The sequence below is a fragment of the Odocoileus virginianus genome, chromosome 3 (assembly GCF_023699985.2).
Source record: "Odocoileus virginianus isolate 20LAN1187 ecotype Illinois chromosome 3, Ovbor_1.2, whole genome shotgun sequence".
Classification (NCBI taxonomy): domain Eukaryota; kingdom Metazoa; phylum Chordata; class Mammalia; order Artiodactyla; family Cervidae; genus Odocoileus; species Odocoileus virginianus.
The window spans coordinates 23,024,918-23,052,478 of NC_069676.1; the positions used below are offsets into that span (position 1 = coordinate 23,024,918).

The 27,561-nt window shown below is 37.8% G+C and overlaps 1 protein-coding gene across 1 annotated transcript in view; it reads left to right on the forward strand.

The window, feature by feature from the left end:
- The window catches only part of FBN2 (fibrillin 2), a 220,154-nt gene that overhangs the window by 46,411 nt on the left and 146,182 nt on the right, over nucleotides 1-27,561 (forward strand). The window contains exons 6-7 of the mRNA XM_070465076.1: nucleotides 10,263-10,460; nucleotides 20,795-20,920. Coding sequence (XP_070321177.1) covers nucleotides 10,263-10,460; nucleotides 20,795-20,920 — 324 coding nt within the window. The remainder of the gene's footprint in view (nucleotides 1-10,262; nucleotides 10,461-20,794; nucleotides 20,921-27,561) is intronic.

Here is a 27,561-nt window from a genome sequence, read left to right on the forward strand (position 1 = left end):
CTTCAGTCTCTAGCAAGTCTCACCTTTTACTTACTAATTTTTCAGGAATTTTGCTTTGTGCTGCAAGCTGTTTCTTCCATCTGATCATCTAGACAGCTAATTTAGCTTGAAGCAGTGACCATTTGTTTTCTGTTGAGTAAAAAAAAAAAGAAAAAGGCTTTAGTCTTTTAATATGTGTTTGTCTATTCATGAAGCGAATCCCCTTAGTAACTAGGCTAGTCAGGCTCCCTGGGTTTCTCTAGCAGTTACAAACTTGCCATCTTTGTAAGATATAGTCTTTTTAATTCTACTGAGCTGGTATGGTAGTACTGTAACCTTCCTGCTGAGTGGCCACAGGGGCATCTTTTGCTGTTGAGCCTCTCCTGGTGCTTATGTGTGAGGAACAGGTATACGGCTCCAAGCAGAGAGCCAGAAATGAGTCATTTCACTAGTATAGGCCACCACCCCTGCCAGGAGGACCTGGGGACTGCCTGCTGTTCTTCATGTGGCAAGTCACAAAGGCAAATCTACCCTTTGCAAGTCAAGTAGAGCCAATGATGGATGCTACCTGTGTCTTTTTAGAAGTCCTAATGACCTATGGAATTTTTTGCTCTTCTGCATTTCCTTAACACTCCCAAAAAGCTAAAACCCCAGTTAAAGGATCACATGGCATTTACTGTCTTCTCAGGAGAAATCTCAGCCCCACCCTGCTAGTTGGATGTTATATTGGAAGTTCTATGTCAGGACAGAATCACAGAGAAGGGCTTTTGTTTTCCAGCCGTATAGTGTATCACATTTCCAGGGAAAGCTATGGTTTACGAGGTTTGGTTGACTCAATATATATATGTAGCTGTCTGTGTGACTCAGGAGGAGATGATTTAGGCAGAAATTTCAGAAAGAAAGCAATTTCATGCATATTATTGCATCCATATTATTATATAAAGTGTCTGTCATTAAATTGTGCCTAATATTTTATTCACTGCTGCTTTAATCCAGTCTTGTGATCTCATTGTATTTGATTCAAGGAATGTATAAGGTCCATTCAGATATTGGTTTCCATTGACTGTGACTTCGTTGATAATGGGTAAATGTTTTGTGATCCTGTATTACTTTTCCCTGAAATTATTCAGGCTTACTTAATTATATAATAGGTTTTTCTTCAGTTCACTTCAGTTCAGTCACTCAGTTGTGTTTGACTCTTTGCGACCCCATGAATCGCACCATGCCAGGCCTCCCCATCCATCACCAACTCCCGGAGTTTACTCAAACTCATGTCCATCAAGTTGGTGATGCCATCCAGCCACCTCATCCTCTGTCGTCCCCTTCTCCTCCTGCCCCCAATCCCTCCCAGCGTCAGGGTCTTTTCCAATGAGTCAACTCTTCGCATGAGGTGGCCCAAGTATTGGAGTTTCAGCTTCAGCATCAATGCTTTCAATGAATGTTCAGGACTGATCTCCTTTAGGATGGACTGGTTGGATCGCCTTGTAGTCCAAGGGACTCTCAAGAGTCTTCTCCAACACCACAGTTCAAAAGCATCAATTCTTTGGCGCTCAGCTTTCTTTACAGTCCAACTCTCACATCCATACGTGACCACTGGAAAAACCATAGCCTTGACTAGATGGACCTTTGTTTCTCTTAGGTACCATAAAATTGGTACTTTATTGATTTGACTTGCATATTATCCATCTTGTGTGTGAATCATTTATGTCTGTGAGTCCCTGGTATTTTCATCATTTTAACTTTTTGCTTCAGAAGTGACAGTATCTGTCTGCTTAAATAATCTGCTTAAATAAGTTTATAGTCTTACGCAATTTCTGTCATCCTTAAAGTAAGTTAATTGGTTTTGCTCTTGGGAGAGTGCACTTTAAGTTCATAGGCAGTGAGTTTTAGGACTATATCTCTGATGGCCCTCCTCCTTATGAAATGTGACATCAAAGATAGCAATTTTGTTTGCATCATTGGCCAGCACCTAATTATCTTTCCTGCCTCTTCATTCTTCAAGTGCCCTTTGATGTCAGCAGTAGCCTTGTGCTTTGAAAGACCAGAGAATGGTGAAAGAGGTTCTTATTTGCTGAGTCCACGTTCTGCTGAAATATTAAGTAACAGTATTATGTTAGAAACAAAATGCGATACAACTGTGGTCATTAAAGTAATTACTCATCTATTTGCAGAAGCAGGGTCTTTAATGTTTCTCTGTTAGAGAATTTCTCCCTAACGTAATCTGGCTAGATGGAGACTCATCTTTGGGAAAAATCAGAGACAAGGCAAGACTAAAGTTGCTCATTGGGAATTAGGAGATTGTACTTGGGCTGGGAGGAGGCACTTGCTGAACTGTGACAGTATTCACTTACGTGGTAAAGGGGTTTGTTCTGTTAGGAGATAGCAAAGTTACCAAAAGGTGAGACTGAATATTCTGCGTCTTGGGGCCTAGCAGATGCAGCAAGTGTGAGGTAGATGGCCAAGTCCGGTGCCACTTCACTTTTTATCAGCTCTTTGATTCTCCACACATTACCTAGTGTATGATTTTTAGTTTTTTCATGTGTAAAAATGACACTTTTTTTTAGCACTTCAGAATAAATTGAGATAGTTTATAGAAAGAGTCATTAGAAAGTGCTTACCTTAAAGACTTAATTTTCTTCTCTTGCTTGTTAGTACATAGGGACAATGAGTTGCCCTGTTTAGAGATGCCGTTTTTCACTCATTGAATGAACACAATCCATTTGCTTCTACTCAGTGCTGGAAGGAATGGACTACTGTTGAGAGTATATATGGTTACCACTTATTCAGAGAGCCGTTCTGTAATATTTTTCAAACTGGCTAGTTGAGCCAACAATTCCAGTGCTAGGAATTTACCTTATAGAAAACCTGTCAAGCTATGTAGTAAAGATACATGCAGCATTCTGCGCCTTTGTGGGCAGTTGTGAACAACATAAATATCCATCCCAAAGAAGGTGGGCAGTGTGGAAAGGGGGATGTTTCAGAGTCCTCAGTGGTGACTCTCTATGTAAAAAAAGAATCAAGGTTTTTTATTTTGGTGTTAAAAACTCAAGTTCGTTTTATTTAAAAATGATTTCAAAGTCCTGGTTATTTTAGGAATTTAAAAAAAAATATTGTTTAATTGTGTAGAACATATAATGTGAAATTTATCATCATGACCGTTTTTAAATGTACAGTTCCAGTGGCATTAAATTCATTCACAGTGTTGTGCAGCTATCATCACCATTCATCCACAAACCGAAACTCTGAACCCATTAAATACTAATTCCCCACCTATCCCCCAGCCCCTGACAAGCCCTGTTCTACTTTCTGAATCTATGAATGTAGTTACATTCATAGACATAGACATTTTATATACGTGGAATCGTTCAGTATTTTTTCCTTTTGTAACTGGCTTATTTTACTTAGAATAACTTCTTTAAGGTTCATCCATGTTGTAGCATGTGTCAAAATGTCTTTCTGTTTAAAGGCTGAATAATGTTCCATTGTGTGTATTTTGTTTATTCATTCATCAGTCAATGGACATGTAAGTTGTGTCCACTTCTTAGCTATTGTGAATAATGCTGTTGTATACATGGTTGTCCAAATATCTCTTCAGATTCCTGCTTTCAGTTCTTTAGGGTATATTCCTTGAGCTTTTAAATTTAGCTTGTAAATATCACTCATCTATTAATAAGTCTGGCAGATTTTAATAGTCACTCTAAGAGGCCTTTAAATAGTATTTGGTTCCATTTTCATATGTTGTTAATGGAACACCTCCCTACCTTTTAAACTGCTATAATATATTGAATACACCTAAGTATTCTTGCCTGGAAAATCCCATGGACTGAGGATCCTGGTAGGCTACTGTCCATGGGGTCGCAAAGAGTCGGACACGACTGAGTGACTTTATTTCACTTATCTCCCTTAAGTACTTAAATTATACAACTTAAAAACCTTTTTAAGTACTCAAATAGCTCTCATAAACCTAATTAAAATTTGAATGTCTAAATACTCAAACAAATTTATAAAAATCTGAAGTTCACATAAATGATCCAGTTCTGTATGTAAGCATAGTCACATTTTAACATGAAAAATCACAACTCTAAATAAGTTACCTAATTATTTATTTTGAATTGTGCTTACAGGGCAACCTAATAGAGAACCAGATGCCATTAAGCATCGTTTAGTTGCTAAGTCGTGTCTAACTCTTTTGCAAACCCCTGGACTGTAACCTGCCAGGTTCCTCTGTCCATGGAATTTTCTAGACCTAAACATTTTGGTATTGGTTTCCATTTCCTGAGCCAGGGATTGAACCCGTGTCTCCTGCTTGGCAGGCAGATTCTTTACCACTGAGCCACCAGGAAATATTGAAAGTGAAAGTGTTAGTCTCTCAGTGGTGTCTGACTCTTTGCGACCCCATGGACTATAGCCTGCCAGGTTCCTCTGTCCATGGAATTCTCCAGGCCAGAATACTGGAGTGGATTGCCATTTCCTTCTCCAGGGGATCTTCCCAAGCCAGGGATCGAACCCAGGTCTCCTGCATTGCAGACGGATTCTTTACCACTGAGCCACCAGGGAAGCCCTAGGAAACGTTACAGGCGCATAAATTTTGCAGATTCTTAATTTAATGGCTTTGATTCTCTTCAATGTTTCTGTACTGAATTCTAAAATTTCCTTATGTTGGTAGTTGTTTGTCCATCATGGAAAATAATTGCTGTCTTATTTATCTGAGTTAAATATTTAGACCCACCATGAAGTCTGGACTTGCAGACATTCAGGTAAATTTTATTGAGACTAAGAAAACTATATAATTTGAGGTGTTGCCTTCCCTGCATGCTCCAGATATATCTGTGACCAGAGATTTCAGCTGGCAGACTGACTAGACAGATTCTCAATTAGAACCATAATGGGATGCAATCAACTTTATTGTCATTGCTCTGTCAACAACGCCATTACTCAAAGGAGGCAGTCGTGTCGCCAGGATCGTCTGACTTAGGTTTCACACATTCCAGAGATGTGCATTGTAGTCACTCCTGTCTGCAGCTTCCACACAGGGCGATTGCTGGATTGCATGTCGCGTTTCTCTGGTTCCTGAGAATGGAAATGCTGCCTTCTTTCTTAAGTTCAAAGACCGTGGAACTTGATGGGAAATCTTACATATTTTCATACACTGTCTGGGATCAGGGAATTCTTTGTATACTAAAGTGGGGATGAATGGAGTTTTGAATATCTTTAGGGCATTATCTGGCTGCGCAACTCCAGGGGATGCCATTTACATTAGAGTAGTTGTGGGTAGCTTTCCTGAATTATGCAGTGTCCATCTGTGCAGCTGTGGACCATAATTGCATTCTGCTGACAGTTAACTAAATGATACTGTAACCACGTGGACAGCTGATGTACGGCTATCACTGTGACTCATTTCCCTTCTGCTGTGGGGCTTCTTGGGGACACCTCATCTGTTGACCTTACTGCTTTCTCTCACTTCTTATCTGTCCATCTGTTCCTTTTCTCACTCCCCATCTCATCCAGTGTAGATCCCACAGTCTAAAATGTGCCCTAACACATTTGTTGTTCTGAATCTTCTTCTCTGACAGACAAAACTCTAGTCCTGGATGCACCCTTATCTCTCAGAGAGCTTCTCTGCTGCCTAGAGCTACTGGAAAAAGTCACAACACGGACAGGTGGAGCCCACTCTGAATTCGATCTTGTTCATCCACCACAGAGACGTGTTGGATGTTCCCTGGGAATCCCCTGTGGATTCTTAGGTCAGCTCCCTCTCCTGAGAGGTATCTTCGTTGTCCATCTCAGTTAGCCTCCATGATCTGACGCTCCAGCAACCTCTGCCAGAGACCTAGTGTCCACCTCCTGTTTCACAAGGAAAAGAAAGGGCATCCAAGAGGTCATGACTCCTTCTACTCTGCTGTACAAACATGCCGACCTCTCTGTGTAGTCTGCCCTTCTCCCCTTGGGTTACGAGAGCAGGGTTTTTGTTCTTCTGTCTAAGGATAGCTCCTCTACACAAATTCTGGTTTCACTCTCAGCCCGATTCCTTAGGGGTCTCGCACTAGAAATTACTGTCTTTTAAAAATCCTTGTCTCTTCCACAAAAGAAAACAACAAAAGAATAAATAACCAAAAAATGAAAACAAGAAAATTTTTTCTCTCAATCCCAAATCCCCTGCAAATCTATTTTTGTCTTTACGTCCCAGAAACCTCTCCAAACCATGTCTGGTTGTCCACATGATGATAATGCTCACCTATTGTTACCTAGCACTGTTTAGCATCTCTAATTATACTAAGAGGACTGGACAAATATAGCAGAATTCTCAAATATATTGAATTGTATTCGTTTGAAATAAAATGGTAACATAGGCTATAATAATGATAGAAAGCAGAAACTATTAGCAAGGATGTGGAGGAATTAGAATCTCATTCATTACTGGTAGGAATGTAAAATCATTTTTATTTTATCAAATAAAAATGTTTATAAAAACATTTTATCAAAAGTTATTTTGATAAACAGTTTGACACTTTATTTAACAATGAAACATATATTCTCCATACAGCCCAGCAAAAGACCAATACTTGGTTATCAGATGTGATACATCCATACAGTTGGAGAAGAAAATGGCTACACACTCCAGTATTATTGCCCCTTGAATCCCATGGACAGAGGAGCCTGGCAGGCTACAGTCCATGGGGTTGCAAAGAGTTGGACACGACTGAGCAGCTGATATAATATCCATGTAGTGGAATATTATTCAGCAGTAAAAAGAATTGAAGTGCTGACTCATGCCACATAGCAAGCATGGATAGTCCTCAAGTACATTTTGCTCACTAAAAGAAGTTGGACAGAAAAAAAAAAATCACATACTATTTGACTTCATTTCTATGAAATTTTCCAGAAAAGGCAACTTTATAGTGACAGAAAGACCAGTAGTTGTCAGGGGCTGAGGATGAGCACAAGGAATCTTCTTGGGATTATGCAAGTGTTCTAAAATTGGGTTGTGGTGATGGTTGCACAATTCAATAACATTTATGGAAAATTATTGAATCTTACATGTAAGATGGGTGAACATGTGCTTTGTAAGTTAAACTTAAAGGAATTTAATTTTTGATGAGATTGCTAATTGTGCCCATTGGTTAATGTGAATAAAAGTGGAATTATATTAGAAAATCAAAATAGCAATATTTATGTTTCACGGGATAATTTTTAACGAAATTCTCTTCGTCGTATGGTAATGAGGAAAGTATCTGTTTACGGCTCACTGAGTCCAGCATACCAGTTGTTAAGCAGCTTGCCCCGTTCTGCCCTTCGTTACTTCACTGCACCTGTGACCTTCGCTATGAATGGTTAGCATAGTCTACAAGAATATTTTACCCACAGGGAAACTGTGATGAGCGTATAGCCAGCCATAACATTTAATTAAGGCCTCTCAGTACTCTTTGACCATAGTTAAAATGCTAGTAAAGTCTGGGACAGAATGTTTTTAATCTGATCAGGAAATTTAAATCTCTTTTCGATATCTAATATTTGTTCACATTTTCCTTGTTAGTATTTCTGGAAGAAGTAAGTTACGTTGTAAGTTTGAAAGCAAAATGTAACCAGAGAGAAAGTAGATTCAGTGCAGTCTTAAAGAAGGGAAATACAGGCAAAAGAAATAAGGAATGGTTAATAACTCTGTTCCTGGAAAGGGGGTTCTGGGGTTGATTAATGAGGGCCTTCACCTGGAAAGTTTCGTTGCAGAGGGTGTTCTTATCTAGGTAGTCCTCGTCTCCAAAAAGAGCGAAGAGGACATAATTTTAAGAAGGTGTTGTAGTTAGAAGAAAAGAATTTTTGACAAATTGGTTTACTTAAGAATGAAATTATGGCTCTATTCAGGCTTCTCTGTGGGAATCCTGAAAGTGTACGGAATGTGAACATAGGTATATGTGAACGAATCTATCAAAAAGTAGTGTGTTAAATTTTTGGTGAAGAATGGACTTTTCCCTACTTGATCAGGACTGGATATAGTTTATCATAAGTCTGATATTTATTTAAAAGGGGAAAATAATGTGTTGTCTGAAAGACAATAGAGTAGGTTTGAAAAATTTACAACCTGGCAATGTGTGATGTGGGGAGGGAGCATGTACAAGGTTGACATATCTACAAGTATAATACAAAGATTGTCTTCTTCAAAAATGTGATTTGTAGCCAGCACATCTGTTGTTCTTATGTAAGGGATTAAAATGAGCTATTTTTATTGAAGTTTAGCTGCAGAGTAACAGAATGTTAAACCAACTTGCTACAAAGGTTACCTGTTTTGGATTTTGTTTCCTTTGTATTGAACTTTTAAAATGTTGTTTCCTCTATCTGACAAAGCCTCATTCTTCATTAAAAAACAGAAATTTTTTGCGACTTTTAAGTTGTATTTTTGTCATGTTACAGGATTCAGATGAAATCTTAAGTTGTTCTAGTTTAGCATTTTGAATGTTTAATTAGACCCCAATATGATTCCCCCCCCAAACAGTTTTTCATAAAAATGTTACCAGCATTATTGACTGTTTCTCCATTGAATGTAACGTTGTTTTGTTTTTACAAAAATCTGAAATAAACTTGTTCTGGCTTTCCTCTTCACATAGAATTAGATTGTTTGCATAAAGGTTCATCAGGAAATCCTGAATATCACCTTACATTCCCAAGAGTTAATAAACTGTATGCGTACAACCTCTGTTTAAAGGGGGGGGGGTACTTTTTCACATATTTTGCTGTAATTCTGTAAATGTTAGTCATTTAACTCGTCAGTCTTTAGGAGACTGATGTTTCTCTGATTTCTCGTGTCTTTCAAAGTACAAGCAATAAAATTAAAGACTTATTAATGGTTCAGATCTGCTTAAAATAATACATATTTATGTATGTGTGTGTATATATGTACTGATCATCTTGTAAGGTCATTTGAGTAAATTATAATGGAAAGATAGAAATGCCCAGCTTTCAAGTTGCTTATAGTCTAGATCTGTCCTTCTTAAACTCTAAGGTACCTGTGAACCTCCTAGGTGACTCAGTGGTAAAGAATTTACCTGCCGATGCGGGAGACATGGGTTAAATCCCTGGGCCATGAAGATTCCCCAGAGGAGGAAATGACAACCCGCTCCAGTATTCTTGCCTGGAGAATCCCCATGGACAGAGGAGCCTGGTGGGCTATCAGTCCATGGGGTGAGAAAGAGTCAGACACAGCTGAGCGATTAAAACAATAGCAACAGTGGATCTCCTAAATATCTTGGGAAATGCATACCCTAGTTCAGTGAGTCTGGGATGACAGCTAACCAGTTCTCAAGTGATGCATGTGTTGCTGGTCCATGAACCACTTTGAGATGCCAGGGTCATGGTAGACTATCCTTAATATTCATAGAAGTGCCTGCCTATAGATCATATGTGACATACATTTGCTAAACTTTTTATTGTCATGTAACAGAGCGGGACAATGGTACAAGCATCTTCTAGAAATCAGAGATCATATAATATTAACTTGGAAAGAGTCCGTGATCATCGGCCTCATTAGTACCATCTTTCTAGGTGAGCTCCACAGAACTAAACAGACTGACAAGGAATCAGAAACCAAACTGTTAGTACTAACTGATTATAATCAACCTAGACCGCCTAAATGCATACATATATGCAGTATGGAAGGGTGTGTCTTCATTGGTTCTGTCTTGATTTTCTGAACTTTTTTCGGCCACCTGCGCCCTTACGGCACCTGCTCTAATGACTCCTCTGCGCCTGTCAATATTCTGAAAACCCTGTATGCAAAACGGGACTTCAGAATACTGACGGGTGCAGAGGGCTCATTAGAGCAAGTGTCATAAGGCCTCAGGTGGGGAAACCCGAGAGTGGGGAGGGCCGGGTGTCTGGGCTGTGGTGTCGTCGAGGGGACTCTTCACCACTGCCATGCAACGTGACAGGCCTAGCATGGCCAGAACATCCAACTTTTTAAGAAAGGCCAGAAATAGAAATTCCATGTGAAATTTCCCAATTTACATTGTTGGCTACTCATTTAAAACATTAGACGGGCCAAGAAAACACATCTGTGTCCCAGACACAGCCCTTGAGCCACCTATTTACAACGTCTAGGGTAGAATACATTGAAGTCTTGTAATGCACTTCTCATTATCGACAAATTCTGAGTTTTCACGATGAAATTCTCTGGCCTTTTGTCATTCAGCATTTTGATCGGAAGAAAGTCTCTTGTTTTTTGTATTTGGAGGTGCTGGTTTTGAGATTGGTGTGTGGCTATAAAACCTGTCTCTCTGCCTTTCACATTCCAGATTACAGGACAGGTCCGTGTTTCACTCAGGTCAACAACCAGATGTGCCAGGGGCAGCTTACAGGCATTGTGTGTACCAAGACACTGTGCTGTGCCACCATCGGACGGGCCTGGGGCCACCCCTGCGAGATGTGTCCAGCCCAGCCTCAGCCCTGCCGACGGGGCTTCATCCCCAACATACGCACGGGGGCTTGCCAAGGTGAGTGAGCCTTCAGCCCGTCTGCACCGAGTCACCCACGTTGTCTGGGCTCCGTTCACTGCACTGGGGGCATCTGCCTCGGTGGATGGGAGCCTTTAACCCAAAGCTGTTTCCAAGAGGGGCCTTATCTCTGACGACGAGGGGCCTGGCTACAGATGGCTTATCTTCTGTCCACTTAGCAAGTTATTGTTAACTGACAGAGGGAGAAAAGAGACATGAAAAATTGGGGGAAATTTAAAAAATATTTAATACAATCAGAAGATAAGCCATTCCATGTCTTCATCCAGATGGCATTATATGTTCCCTACTACAGCTCGTCAAACTATGCATATGTAAATACCGGGGGGACACATTTTTTCTGTCTTTCCAATCTCGTTAAAGATATGAAAACCCGAACTCAGGTGACAGGGGAAAAGTGAGCCATCTGAGATTATCAACAGTGTCTTCAGAGACAAAGCAGTAACCCAGACCATGACTGCAGTTACTTCTGAGCTTATTAATCAGTCGGTTACAATCTTGTCTCCAGGCAATCTTCCCAACCACATCCCGATGTATATGTATCAGGGCTATATCTGGGCCCTGAGGATACTACAACCATCAACTTTAACCCAAATAGTGGAAATTGTCATATACTTACTGAATAATTTATTAATTTTCAGTCACCATGATTCTTAGTCTTCTTAACAACTTCTGTGATATATGGATTAAGTGCATATTTAAAGCTTGGAACAGGGTGCTATAATGAGCTTTCAAGTGGTAGTAGGGCGAAAGGAAAGTGGAAAGTACTTTTGTATTATTGACAGAAATGATGTTATTCATTATAAGACATGGGAGTTAGTTAGACTTTGTTACAATTAAATCATATACAAAGTTAGATGTGAACTCTTTCAAATTGATGTTAGTAACCAGTGTCAGCAGCCAAAGATGGAGAAGCTCTATACAGTCAGCAAAAACAAGACCGGGAGCTGACTGTGGCTCAGATCATGAACTCCTTATTGCCGAATTCAGACTGAAATTGAAGAAAGTGGAGAAAACCACTAGACCATTCAGGTATGACCTAAATCAAATCCCTTATGACTATACAGTGGAAGTGAGAAATAGATTTAAGGGACTAATCTGACAGAGTGCCTAGTGAACTATGGACGGAGGTTCATGACATTGCACAGGAGACAGGAATCAAGACCATCCCCAAGAAAAAGAAATGCAAAAAAGCAAAATGGCTGTCTGAGGAGGCCTTACAAATAGCTGTGAAAAGAAGAGAAGTGAAAAGCAAAGGAGAAAAGGAAAGATATACCCATTTGAATGCAGAGTTCCAAAGAATAGCAAGGAAAGATAAGAAAGCCTTCCTCAGTGATCAGTGCAAAGAAATAGAGGAAAACGATAGAATGGGAAGACTAGAGATCTCTTCAAGAAAATCAGAGATACCAAGGGAACATTTCATGCAAAGATAGGCTCAATAAATGACAGAAATGGTATGGACCTAAAAGAAGCAGAAGATATTAAGAAGAGGTGGCATTCTATACAGAATACTTCTGTATTCTACACAGAAGTACTGTACAAAAAAGATTGTCATGACCCAGATAACCACGATGGTGTGATCACTTACCTAGAGCCAGACATCCTGGAATGTGAAGTCAAGTTGGCCTTAGAAAGCATCACTACAAACAAAGCTAGTGGATGTGATGGAATTCCAGTTGAGCTATTTCAGATCTGAAAGATGATGCTGTCAAAGTGCTGCACTCAATATGCCAGCAAATTTGGAAAACTCAGCAGTGGCCACAGGACTGGAAAAGGTCAGTTTTCATTCCAATCCCAAAGACAGGCAATGCCAAAGAATGCTCAAACTACCACACAATTGCACTCATCTCAGACACTAGTAAAGTGATGCTCAAAATTCTCTAAACCAGGCTTTAGCAATACGTGAACCGTGAACTTCCAGATGTTCAAGCTGGTTTTAGGAAAGGCAGAGGAACCAGAGATCAAATTGCCAACATCTGTTGGATCATCAAAAAAGCAAGAGAGTTCCAGAAAAGTATCTGTTTCTGATTTATTGACTATGCCAAAACCTTTGACTGTGTGGATCACAATAAACTGTGGAAAATTCTGAAAGAGATGGGAATACCAGACCACCTGACCTGCCTCTTGAGAAACCTGTATGCAGGTCAGGAAGCAACAGTTAGAACTGGACATGGGACAACAGACTGGTTCCAAATAGGAAAAAGAGTACATCAAGGCTGTATATTGTCACCCTGCTTATTTAACTTATATGCAGAGTACATCATGAGAAACGCTGGACTGGAGGAAGCACAAGCTGGAATCAAGATTGCCAGGAGAAATACCAATAACCTCAGATATCCAGATGACACCACCCTTATGGCAGAAAGGGGAGAACTCAAGAGCCTCTTGATGAAAGTGAAAGAGGAGAGTGAAAAAGTTGGCTTAAAGCTCAACATTCAGAAAACTAAGATCATGGCATCTGGTCCCATCACTTCATGGGAAATAGATGGGAAAACAGTGGAAACAGTGGCTGACTATATTTTTCTGGGCTCAAAATCACTGCAGATGGTGATTGCAGCCATGAAATTAAAAGACGCTTACTCCCTGGAAGGAAAGTTATGACCGACCAACCTAGACAGCATATTAAAAAGCAGAGACATTACTTTGTCAACAAACGTCTATCTAGTCAAGGCTATGGTTTTCCAGTGGTCACGTATGGATGTGAGAGTTGGACCAGAAAGAAAGCTGAGTGCCAAAGAATCATGCTTTTGAACTGTGGTGTTGGAGAAGACTCTTGAGAGTCCCTTGGACTGCAAGGAGATCCAACCAGTCCATCCTAAAGGAGATCAGTCCTGAGTGTTCATTGGAAGGACTGATGTTGAAGCTGAAGCTTCAATACTTTGGCCAACTGATGCGAAGTGCTGACTCATTGGAAAAGACCCTGATGCTGGGAAAGATTGAGGGCTGGAGGAGAAGACGACAGAGGATGAGATGCTTGGATGGCCTCACTGACACAATGGATTTGGGTTTGGGTGGACTCCGGGAGTTAGTGATGGACAGGGAGGCCTGGCGTGCTGCGGTTCACAGGGTTGCAAAGAGTTGGACATGACTGAGCAACTTAACTGAACTGAACCAGTGTTGGAAGTAGAGAGGTTGTTTATCCAGCCCATGTAAATGGTATATTGCGGAAAGCCAGGCCAGTGTCCGTCCGAACCCCAAATGATAATTAGTAGATTGACGAGCCTGTACATAACCTCAGTCCATCAAATTATAAAATCTGAATGCTCTGCATAATTTGGTAAGTATATTTCCGACAGTGGCCTCCAAAGCTTTTTCTTAGTTTTGTAGGTTTATAAAAGGTAGTGTTGAAAATGGTCTGCATCTAAACTCAAGTCGGAACTACAGGGTACCCAAGGGATGGCCCTGTTGTTGTTTAGCCGCTAAGTCCTCTCCCACTCTTTTGTGACCCCTGGACTGTAGCGTGCCGAGCTTCTCTGTCCTTGAGATTTCCCAGACAAGAATACTGAAGTGGTTGCCATTTCCTCCTCCAGGGAAACTTCCCAACCCAGGAATTAAACCTGCGTCTCTTGGGTCTCTTGTATTGACAGGCAGATTCTTTACCACCTTGCCACCTAGGAAGCCCCAAGGGTGACTGTACAACCCAACAAATTATCAGCTTTATATTTAATTGCATGTAAAAGCCTTATCAGCTGTGGCCTTAGAATGATTTTGTGAATGTTTTGTCACTTGAATTAGTACCAACCACAACAAATATGAAAATCAAGTTAAATATCATTTTTAATCTGTTATTTACTGTGGATAATAAAATTCTAAATCATTGATGTGACTAATGGTATGATTACAGAGTTCCTAATAAAGCAACATTTTTTTCTACAGAATATATACTATGCTATTAATATATAGTATATAGTATTTATTTACTGTACTACATAGAATTCCTAGATTAGATATAGACTACTGTATAATTTATATAATTTAATAGATTACTATTAAAGATAAAATACTGCATAGATCTACTAGATTAACACTGACTGGATTTACTAGAGTAAAAGCTTTTGTTTATTCTCTGGCATTTTTCACCTTCTAATGCACTTGCCTGTTTATTGTCTTTATTGGTTTTGAAAGTGAAAGTGAAGGTGTTAGTTGCTCAGCCGTGTCCGACTCTTTGCGACCCCATGGACTGTAGCCCACCAGGCTTCTCTGTCCAGGGGATTCTCCAGGCAAGAATACTGGAGTGGTTGCTATTCCCTTCTCCAGGGCATCTTTCCGTCCAGGGACCAAACCTGTGTCTTCTACATTGGCAGGCAGATTCTTTACCTTCTGAGCCACCAGGTTAAGCCCCTTTTTGCTTTTTACTCTCCCCCAACTAGAATGTAAGCTCCATTTGGGCAAAAATCTGTTTTATTCATTAATGTTTCTGAGACATTTAGAATAGTCTCTAACATGCAGTAGACACTCAGTAAATAACTTTTGAATTAATAAATGGAATTGATATTAAAATACTTTAAAAAACCACTGTTTCATAGAGATAGTCCTGGTTGAAAAAAACCCTTAATTTCTACCAAAAAATCACAAATTACCAACTCCTCATCTTTTGTATTTGTAGTTAGACTTTTTTACATTGATATTTTGTCAAAGAGGCCTAGTTTTTCTGAACACAATTATGGAAAATGTGTCATCTGATCTCAAACTTCCTGAATGTCCTTCAGGATTGAGTAATGTCTGAAAGCTTATTTGTTTGATTTTGTTTATGCAGCAAAGATAAGTTTTGGACTCCATTTGCCTAAAAATATAATGGATTAATACAGCTACAGGAGCAAAATGAAATTTGCCACATGGTTAAAATGTCTGGAAAAACAAGTTCTGCTTTGTTTCAAAATCATGGCATCGTCAGAAGGCTCTCAATTAAACACTAATCTTCAGTTCAGGCTATTTTAAGACTGCATCTTAACTGTGATTTCATTTTCCCCTTTAAATTCCTAGACTGTTTCCCAAATACTCTGCCAAATTAATTTGGAAGGTAATAGAATGGGAAACAATAAGACAATAAAACATGATACATGTCATACTCTTTTATAATAGTGTTCTTTTTTAAGGGATATTTGAAAATTTTTGTAGAGTTGAAAACATTTAGCTGCGTAGATGATAACAGTAAATAGCTTAATATTGGTTTTAAAATATGGTTTATATTAGCCAAGGGAGGACATTGCTGAAGTTCTAAGTATAATACTATCCTGTAACTGATGCAATTAGTGAGTTACTTTATCTGTAGCCTAGGAGGGAATGAAAGGGGATCTTATAATCAAAAAAGGTAACTGTCAAAAATGAGATCCAATATGAAATTAAAATGATACTTAAAAAAACATGAAGCTCTGAGGAAACTAGTAATTTTTTTTTTTTTTTTTTTTTTTACTTTTCACTGTTGCCGTCATGACTTTCTGGACTTAAATAAGCGGTGTCAGAAGAAACCCCTTCCTAGGGTGCTGTGAGGTCAGTCATCATGATTCTTGACTCCTTCCATGTTGAGGGTCCATAAGCCTAAGTCTAATCTACATTTAGGCTTGTATATTCTTCATTTTATTAAACACAAAGGAACCAAAGTTGCCTCACATAGGCCTTAAAATTTAAGCTAGCATAAAATGAGTGAATTAGAGGTATAAAAAAGTGGCATTAAGCTGTTTTTCAAGAATATTTGTAAACTTCAAATGAATATGTCATGAACTGTCACTTGCATATGTTGTATTATTATTTTTTTACAATTAAGTTCTTTTTAAATCTTTAATGACTTACAAGTTCACTAATTAGAAGGAGATTTTATTTAAGATTAATACTTGACTTTGGGTCTTTGAGATTTTCAGATAGTGTAAACTTAAAATTTTAAAGAAAGTGCAGAGAATTTGATATGAAGCTGCTGTAGGCAATATTCCTTGTAGAAGTTTTCAAATCAACCTGATTCTTCTTAGCACTCTCTATTCTTGCTTTAGGAGAAAATGGCTCCATATAAAGATGAGTACTAAAGAGTAAAGGCTTACATGTAAAAACTGAAAAAAAGAGAGACAGAACATGAGGAAAAGATAGAAGAACATGCTTCATGGAAGAATTATCTAAATGAACACAAGCTTCATATACTCTTTTATCTCATGGAAATGAAAAATAATGTGTGTCTACTCTTAACAGGTGCTCGAAGAAGCATTCTAAGAGTTCAGTAAAGACAATCAGAGATGCGTAGTGCATATTGATCATACTCAAGAAAGAAACTGAAGGAATAAAAACTTGACCTAATGAAAGGCAAATATTACATATACACATACAGACTTAACATAAAACTGAAAAAAATCATGACAAAGGTTGATAAGCTTGAGGAAATCACAAAGTGAAATGTCAGAGGACAGTAAATAATGATTGTAAAGAAGCAGAAAGGTGGTAAAGAAAGCTGAAGCGATGAACTGAAAACAACAGAAAAACTTTCTAAAATAGATAGAAGTTTCAGTTTGCAGTTTGGAAAGTATAGCAGTTCACTAAGAAAGAGAAGATGAAGGAGAATCTTGTGGGCATAATAAGACAGAATAAGCAAGTATCTTTTTTAAAGGGAATACTCTAAGGGGTCTCAAACTTCTCTCCAGCAACTCATAGACCAGAAAACAGTGTGGTAGATGGTAGAGTCTACAGACTTCTGACTTTGATACATACTTTTGTAAATAGAAGTATTTTAGTTGCTCTGCAAAGAATCAACTCTAGGGGGGACCAGAGTGGAAGAAAAAAACCTCAGAAGTTTCCTGTGACAGTACAGGTGATGTATGATGAAGCATGAGACCAGAGTAGAGGCAGAGAGCCAAGATTTGAGATATATTTGGGAAGCAAGCACTTGTTAACTGATGGGAAGAAGTGAGACAAGTAAGAGGATGCCCAGTTTCTCTCTTAGGTTTCTGATTTTGACATTGGGATAAACAATGATGACATTTGTTGAGACGAAGAGGATTGAGACAGAACCATGCTCTGTGTTTTTTTTTTTTTTTTTTTTTCAAGTTTGAAGTCCTACAGGTAGTAAGTTACCAATATTTACTTATTGGGATGATCATTTATTCAGCATTGGAATTTTGTGAATGCATGAATAGATATTCTGGCCGAATCAAACTACACTGAACAGTTGCCAAGACAGCCTGTATGTCTTCGGCCCCAGATAGAGACAGGGCTATTTTTCAATTGCTGTACTTAACGACTGGTATTTGTTTTTGTAGAAATATAAGTACTGTGTATGAATATCTGTGGGGTGTAGACATAACTTACATTTTAAAAGTGAATTTTATTTGGGGACAGACCAAGTTAAAAAATCATGCATAATTAGTACAGTAATGGGAATTAGTCCTTAGTTCCCACAGATATAAATTAAATGAACCATTTTTTTATGCCTGTAGCACTGGCATATGTTTTTCACATTTTAATGTCAACTAAAAATAATATACCATCTAACACTAATTTATATAATAAAATCAGTTTATTATCTCTTAAGGCAAGTTTATTTGGAGAAGTTGGAGAATAACCAAGTTCATAAACTAAAATTACTATTGCTTTGTCACATTATTTATAGCCCTAATAGATATAGACTGAAGTGATTGTATAAGGTTTAAGTTTCAAAAGATTTAATTTTATTCTGTAAAATTCTTATATGTGATTTGAAGTTATCCAACATTTAAAGAAATAATAAGCCTCTGCCTGAATTGAAGGGAAGAACAGAAACACATCTGTATAATTTGTACAGTGGAAAACCCATCAGACATTAGTGGTTCCTTATGCTAGCTTGGAAGATGCAGAAACTCTTGCATAATTTGAAGGTCTGAGGCTTGCTGCTTTTGTTTTTATAGGGAGCACTTGTGTGTGCTTCTAGGTTCCTGTTGGATTATTCCAATAAGATTTCTTTAAAACTTTCTTTTTTATTTTAGTGATTAATGATCTGCCTAAAAGAAATTAATTCTGTATAGCTGCGTAGGATATTTCAAAAATAAAAGTTCTATTTATTTTTTCTAGGAAAAGTACTTTTCAGGCAATTGCAAAATAAACCCTGTTAAGTCAGAATGCTTTTTCCTTCGAAAAATTACTGAATCTACTAAATATGTAGTCAAAGTTTTTATGAACACTATTAAGGGATTTATAGGTTTGGCCTCATTTTGTATTTTATACCAAAATATTCTTTCTGTGATTTATCTACCAGGAAAAAAGCGGTTTCTACGGATGTTTTTTACCACACTGTAATGAGGGTAGACATGTAGTACACTTTTAAAATAATGCAGTTTGAAATGTTGTAAATTAAACTGTTCAGTATATAAACTTCTTGTCATATAATTCATTTTAGTTGCTTTTTGTTTGGATCAGATATCCTTTAATAAGACAGTGATACCTATTTTCATCTCAGGATCAAAATATTTTGTGTGCTGTGCCCAGTCGTGTCTGACTGTTTTGTGACCTTGTGGACTGTAGCCTGCCAGGTTCCTCTGTCCATGGGATTTTCCAGGCACGAATACTGGAGTGGGTTGCCATTTCTTTTTCTAGGGGATCGTCCCAACCCAGAGATCAAACCCTTGTCTCCTGACTCTCCTGCATTGCAGATGGATTCTTTACTGCTAAGCCACTGGGGAAGCCCCGGTTTACACAGTAAGATACACCAAACTTGTGGGTTTACCAAAAAATAATAAGATGAATCAATATACACTGACATAGAAATGTATCAGTAAAATATTTTAATGGAAAAAGATAAGAGGCAAAACAACACATATAGTGTGATCTTATTCTGATTAAATTAACGGACCACCACTCTGAATTTGTGTATGAATAATTCTAAAAGAACAGACTACTAATGTATCAGTGGTTATCTCTTTTAATTTTCTGGGTTTTTTGCATCTTTAATGTTTCTTACAATGAGTATATCAATTGTTATAAAAAGATATAATATTAATAAATCTGTTATGTTGACCTGTCGATTTGAATAGCTAATGTAAATCTGCATAAGCTTATATATTGTATGTCCTTTTATATACCACGTTCTTCATAACAATATACTGAATTATCTTTTACGCAGAGAGAAATTAAGGTGAATTTAGGTATAAAATGAAAGACTCAGAAACTCTAAATAAAGAAAATTTTCCCAATCTCCTATAATGTGTTAGCTGTAGTTTTTTTATACAGGGTCTTTATCAGGTGGAGGACATTCCCTTGTATTTCTGGCTTACTGAGATTTTTAAAAATCTATTAGTGATCATGAATGAGTGTTGAACTTTGCCATTGCTTTTTTCACATCCAAGAGATATTCATATGTTGTCTCTTCCTTAATCTGTTTGATGAATTGATTTGTGTTTGAATGTGGAAACCTTAAATTCCTGGAATAAATGTTATACTTAGTCATGATATGTTAACTTTTTATATATTGCTAAAGATTTCTGTATTTTATATATCACTAAAGTTGACTTGCTAATAATTTTTTGTATGCTCATCCCCAGAAGATGTTATTCATCTTGTTTTCCTCCTTATATCAGTTGCTTCTTGTATCTATTCTTCATCTGGCTTTGGCTTCAGGGTGATGCCAACTCAGTGAAATGGGTTGGGTGGTGTCCTCTCTTCTCTTTTCTGTGTGACATTGTGTATGTTTCTTTCTTAAATGTTTGAAAGAATTTAACAGCAAAGCCACCTAGACCTGAAATTTTCTTCTGGCAAAGATTTTAAACTAAGACTTAAGTTACTTTAATAGATATCAGTCTTTTCAGATTATATGTCTGTTCTCCTGAGGTGATGAAAAGTTAGAGGATGCTGAATATTCATCACCAGGAGAGTGGACAAATTGAGAAAGTAGCCTTGACATATATACATGATCATGTTGAAACAGATAGTGGGAAACTGCTGTATATAACACAGGGAGCTCAGCTCGGTGCTGGAAAATGACCTAGAGGGATGGGTGAGGTGGGGGAGGCAAGTGGGGAGGGAGGCTCCAGGGGATGCTAAAACAACATTGGAAAGCAGTTATATTCTACTTAAAAATAAAAGGAAGTCTTCTGCAGCAAATTAAAGCAAGGGATTGGTTGTCCACAAAACAATGAGGATGGATTTTAGAAACAAAATTCTAAAAGTCAAAACCAAGAGAAAAAATGAGGTCTTTAACATATAGCATTTATCTAAATTAAAATACATTCATACAAAGGGATCCTGACTCCCCTCACACTATTCCTTTGAGAATAGTGGATTTCTGCTATACATTAAAAAATATGCATGTGTAGATAAATATTCTGAAAATTAGTGAGATCTATATCGAAAATACTTTGTTCTTACAGATGTTGATGAATGCCAGGCTATTCCTGGGATATGCCAGGGAGGAAACTGTATCAATACAGTGGGCTCTTTTGAGTGCAAATGTCCTGCTGGTCACAAGCAGAGTGAAACTACTCAGAAATGTGAAGGTGAGTATCTCCCTTTCAAGGGACATGTCTGACTCTGAATCTGAGAAAACTATGACTTCGTTTTGAGTTTTGGAGAATTTAATCACAATTATGATGATTTATTTTAATATGAAAGTGAAAGAATAACCTTAGAGTAGTTTTGTGTTGGTTTGTATATTTAATGGTTTTCATTTGGAAAAAAGAACCAGTATCATTTTACATTTGGTTTATCCCAGTTTCTATATTGTAGTGAGAATGGTAGCAATCCAACAATTTTTATTTTTCATTAGTAGTTTTCTGTTTCACTTAGGAAATTATATCAAACATTAAAATTAGGTAAAGATAAGTTCAAGTGGAACATATTAAAGCAATGCATTAGAGGTACTCTGTCATATGTTATAAAATAAAGACTTTAAGTTTTGTACTGGATATTGTATGTAACTGACCATCTAATAAAAGACAAGCATAATTGACTCAAGGAGGGTTTGGAAATTATCACAGCAGGTAATCTCCTAGAAAATAGCTTAGTCAAGTAAAGATCTTAAAAAAAAACGAATACTTTTCTGGAATATGAGTTTGGGACTATACTTTGAAAAGTAAATTTTATCAGCATTCCTCAAATAGAATAAATTCACTTGTTATATGTATCTTTGAAAACTTTACCAAAATTATGAAATTCAGGAAGCTTCTAAGGGTGTCTAGTTTTAATTAATATAGAGGTTTAGGAAATTATGATGCTTCTGGTAGTATTAAAATATAATGTTTGTCTTTTCAGTTATTGAAATACTTAAATCAACTTATTGTTAACAACTGATTTTCTAAAAGCTTTAATAGGGTATATCTTTTCTCATTTTGTTACACAAGTGTTTTTATCTATTCAGAGTTCAAAAAAATTATTCTGGAGTTTTTGCCTGTCTAACTTTTCTGAAGTGGAAAAATATATATGGAAAATTCAGTAATCTGAACTTATTCCTTATGCCTACTAGGATATTAACTGAGAGCATTTTTTTTTTTATTCAGTAGTGCCAAACATATATCATAATTACTTCTGGTGAAAATATTATCACAAGTTCATTTAGACCTTTTACCTTCAATACCTGGTATATATAATTAAGTCTTTTGTTTTTTTCCCCTTTCCAAAAGCCAGTATTTGGGATTGTTTCTGTTCAGTTCAGTCACTCAGTCGTGTCCGACTCCTTGTGACCCCATGAACTGCAGCACGCCAGGCCTCCCTGTCCATCACCAACTCCCGGAGTCCACCCAAACCCATGTCCATTGAGTTGGTGATGTCATCCAACCATCTCATCCTCTGTCGTCCCCTTCTTCTCCTGCCCTCAATCTTTCCCAGCATCAGGGTCTTCAAATGAGTCAGTTCTTCGCATCAGGTGGCCAAAGTATTGGAGTTTCAGCTTCAGCATCAGTCCTTTCAATGAACACCCAGGACTGATCTCCTTTAGGATGGACTGGTTGGATCTCCTTGCAGTCCAAGGGACTCTCGAGAGTCTTCTTCAGCACCACAGTTCAAAAGCATCAATTCTTTGACGCTCAGCTTTCATTATAGTCCTACTCTCACATCCATTCATGACTACTGGAAAAACCATAGCCTTGGCTAGACGGACCTTTGTTGAAAAAGTAGTGTCTCTGTTTCTGTTACTTGATTATAAAAATTGTGTCCCTCTCTGTCAACAAAAAAGTGGGAAAAGTAAAATCCAGAGTATAATGATGGAGGACAAATGGGAAGAGGAACTATTTCCTAGATGAGAAGTAGAGTATGCGTATACAAGCAATTGGACTAGAGAGTTAGGGATCTGCAGGAAGTCTAGATTGGACCGCTATTTCCTTGCTATGTTCTGTGTTTTTCTTCCCCCCTCTTTTGGGGTTGATTCTGTTGCTCAACCTTTTATCACCCCTCCCCCTTTACTTTTTTACTTCTGGAGTCACATACAAACTAGATCCAAGGGTGGTGGACTTAGGACCAAAGAGAGAGTTTGATTATAGGTGAGAAGGTACAGCCACCAGCTGATGAGAGTGGTTGTGACAGTTCCATTAATCATCCAACAATGTATTACTTCTTAGTTGAAAACGGAATGAGCGTTTTCTACATCACATTTCATCAAAACAACGTGTAGAGCCAAGTCAGAGTTTGGCTAAAGACAGTGCGACTCTTTATTCGCAGTTGTCTATGTTCTTTAGGAAAGGGGGCTATTGATGTAATGTAGGCACCACCCAGAGCCCTGAATCCAATCGTCTCTTTCCTTATTTCCTGCTCAGGCAGCCAAATCTCTTTAACCAATGCCCAGAAAAAATTATATGATTTAATGTTTGGGATTGGTGGGGAATAGCAGAATTAGAAGAAGTGGTGATTAGAATTTGAAAACTGAAGGTTTTATGAAGCCTTGACTTTGTGTCTTAAGTCATATTTATTTGGATAGGTCTTAAAAGTGACTATTATCAATTTTCTTTGGGTTATACTGTTTCTTTATGTAAAAGAACAAGTGGTATTTCCTTACATAAATTTATTTAATGTAATTGGTGGCATAATGTATCTGGAAAGACTGCAAATTGTTGTTACACTCAGTTACAGGTTTTAAATTATAGTCAGTTTATATAGTATCAATGTAAAAAGTGTTGCCACAAATTTAAAGTTAGTGTTTATTCTGAATAAAAATACAATGATAGCAATTACTTTTAACAAACTGTTGAGGGTAAGATATTTTAATTTTTTTTATGGATTCCAATGAATGTTAAAATATAGTAGAACTAAAAGATATAGTTTTAAATGATGCCCTTCCTATTTCTGTTGTAGCACATTTTGTATTTCTGTTCATATGGCAGTGATATTCTCCAAAGAAATCTTTTTTAATCTGTAAGTTACTAGATCTATTCAGAAATAAGAAAGGTGACTCCATCACATTTTCCTGTGATTAGGAAAATGGTGGTAGCATTAACAAGAAATTGCAAAGTCAGCTTAATAACTTTGAGAAATTGTCTTATTCATTTTGTCTGTTACTTCTTTATTGACTATCTCACTTCAACACTTGAGCAAGGTCATTGAGGACAAAAACTCTGTCTTATTTCATGCTGAGAAATTTCATTTGCTACAGAGCCTGAGACAGTTCTTGATATAGTGTAAGCTACATTGATTCATTGGGAACAGGATGTATAGTAAGTTAAGTTCTTTTACTTGGGTTGAATGTCCAAATGAAAAGAAGATATGGGGCCAGAGTTGAGATTGTATTTGGAAAGAGGCCAGTGATCTTCATCATGGGAATTTTTGCTTTATCTGACTTTTTTCACTTCCTTAATAATCTTATTTCACTTTGGTTGTAATTCAAAGGCTAAGAGCATAAACATTAAAGTGCAGTTCAGCATTTTTAGATTTTTGTGTCATTGTCCCTCTTTGAGTTCAGTTCAGTCACTCAGCCATGTCTGAAGCATACCAGGCCACCCTATCCATCACCAACTCCCGGAGCTTACTCAAACTCATGTCCATTGAGTCGGTGATGCCATCCAACCATCTCATCTTCTGTCGTCCCTTTCCCCTCCCACCTTCAATCTTTCCCCAACATCAGGGTCTTTTCCAATGAGTCAGTTCTTCACATCAGATGGCCAAAGTATTGGAGCTTCAGCATCAGTACTTCCAATGAATATTCAGGACTGATTTCCTTTAGGATGGACTGGTTGGATCTCCTTGCAGTCCAAGGAACTCTAAAAGAGTCTTCTACAACACCACAGTTCAAAAGCATCAGTTCTTCGGTGCTCAGCTTTTATAGTCCAACTCTCACATCCTTACATGACTAGTGGAAAAACCATAGCTTTGAATAGATGGACCTTTGTGGCAAAGTAATGTCTCTGCTTTTTAATATACTGTCTAGGTTGGGTCATAACATTTCTTCCAAGGAGCAAGTGTCTTTTAATTTCATGACTGCAATCACCATCTGCAGTGATTTTGAAGCCCCAAAATATAAAGTCTGTCACTATTTACACTGTTCCCCCATCTATTTGCCATGAGGTGATGGGACCAGATGCCATGATCTTGGGTTTCTGAATGTTGAGTTTTAAGCAAACTTTTTCACTCCCTTCTTTCACTTTCATCAAGAGGCTCTTTAATTCTTTGCTTTCTGCCATAAGGGTGATGTCATCTGCATATCTGAGGTTATTGATATTTCTTCTGCCAATCTTGATTCCAGCTTGTGCTTTATCCAGCTCAGTGTTTCTCGTGATGTACTCTGCGTATAAGTTAAATAAGTAGGGTGACAGTAAACAGAGGTCAGGGACCTTCACTCTCTATTTAAAAGAAAGAACTGTCTTCTGCTTTGGGACATCTTCTTAACTAAAATCTTCTCCAAAAGGCTTGTTGTACTGAATCTTTGCGTTTGAACATATATAGTTTATACTAACATGAAAAAAATGATATGGGAGCATTCGTCTCCTGATTTAATGTTTGAAACCTGTCAGTCAATATCTATCATTAAGGTTTGTTTTGTTTCATATCATTAGGAGGATTCTCTTGTGGGATTATTTTTTTCATGTTAAGTGTAGGCTCCTGTCCAAGCAGAGAGGAATATAAATATATATTTGTCTGTGTGTGTGTGTGCGTGTTTGTCTAAAAGAATCCCTTATCTTTCCCCATCAGTAAGTTACTACCCCAGATTCAGTAAAACCTCTTATGTTCACTAAAGTCATGTCTTATTTCTCCTGGGCCAGTTTGGCTACGATATCTTTTCCTAAGTCTGTCATAAAATGGCCAAAGTAATTCTTTGGTGTAGTAAACTATTCACATCCAAAAAGAAGGTTGTTTCAGTTATTTACTCTTTTCAAAGGTTCATTCATCTAAATCTATCTAATTTAAATTAAGAAAAGCAGAACACATCAATATAATACAAAAGGGTATATCAGAAGACTGTCCACAAGTTTTTTTTTTTTTTTTTTTTTAATTTTTAATTTTTATTAGTTGGAGGCTAATTACTTTACATCATTACAGTAGTTTTTGTTATACATTGATATGAATTAGCCCTGGATTTACATGTATTCCCCATCCCAGTCCCCCCTCCCACCTCCCTCTCCACCCCATCCCTCTGGGTCTTCCCAGTGCACCAGGCCCGAGCACTTGTCTCATGTACCCAACCTGAGCTGGTTATCCGTTTCACCCTAGATAATATACATGTTTCAATGCTGTTCTCCTGAAACATCCCACCCTCTCCTTCTCCCAGAGTCCACAAGTCTGTTCCATACATCTGAGTCTCTTTTTCTGTTTTGCATATAGGGTTATCGTTACCATCTTTCTAAAGTCCATATATATGTGTTAGTATATTGTAATGGTCTTTATCTTTCTGGCTTACTTCGCTCTGTATAATGGGCTCCAGTTTCATCCATCTCATTAGAACTGATTCAAATGAATTCTTTTTAATGGCTGAGTAGTATTCCATGGTGTATATGTACCACAGCTTCCTCATCCATTCGTCTGCTGATGGGCATCTGGGTTGCTTCCATGTCCTGGCTATTATAAACAGTGCTGCGATGAACATTGGGGTGCACGTGTCTCTTTCAGATCTGGTTTCCTTGGTGTGTATGCCCAGAAGTGGGATTGCTGGGTCATATGGCAGTTCTATTTCCAGCTTTTTAAGAAATCTCCACACTGTTTTCCATAGTGGCTGTACTAATTTGCATTCCCACCAACAGTGTAAGAGGGTTCCCTTTTCTCCACACCCTCTCCAGCATTTATTGCATGTAGACTTTTGGATAGCAGCCATCCTGACTGGCGTATAATGGTACCTCATTGTGGTTTTGATTTGCATTTCTCTGATAATGAGTGATGTTGAGCATCTTTTCATGTGTTTGTTAGCCATCTGTATGTCTTCCTTGGAGAAATGTCTGTTGAGTTCTTTGGCCCATTTTTTGATTGGGTCATTTATTTTTCTGGAGTTGAGCTGGAGGAGTTGCTTGTATATTTTTGAGATTAATCCTTTGTCTGTTGCTTCATTTGCTATTATTTTCTCCCAATCTGAGGGCTGTCTTTTCACCTTGCTTATAGTTTCCTTTGTTGTGCAAAAGCTTTTAAGTTTCATTAGGTCCCATTTGTTTATTTTTGCTTTTATTTCTGAAATTCTGGGATGTGGGTCATAGAGGATCCTGCTGTGATTTATGTCGGAGAGTGTTTTGCCTATGTTCTCCTCTAGGAGTCTTATAGTTTCTGGTCTTACATTTAGATCTTTAATCCATTTTGAGTTTATTTTTGTGTATGGTGTTAGAAAGTGTTCTAGTTTCATTCTTTTACAGGTGGTTGACCAGTTTTCCCAGCACCACTTGTTAAAGAGGTTATCTTTTTTCCATTGTATATCCTTGCCTCCTTTGTCGAAGATGAGGTGACCATAGGTTCGTGGACTTATCTCTGGGCTTTCTATTCTGTTCCATTGATCTATATTTCTGTCTTTGTGCCAGTACCATACTGTCTTGATGACTGTGGCTTTGTAGTAGAGTCTGAAGTCAGGCAGATTGATTCCTCCAGTTCCATTCTTCTTTCTCAGGATTACTTTGGCTATTCGAGGTTTTTTGTATTTCCATACAAATTGTGAAATTATTTGATCTAGTTCTGTGAAAAATACTGCTGGTAGTTTGATAGGGATTGCATTGAATCTATAGATTACTTTGGGTAGTATAGC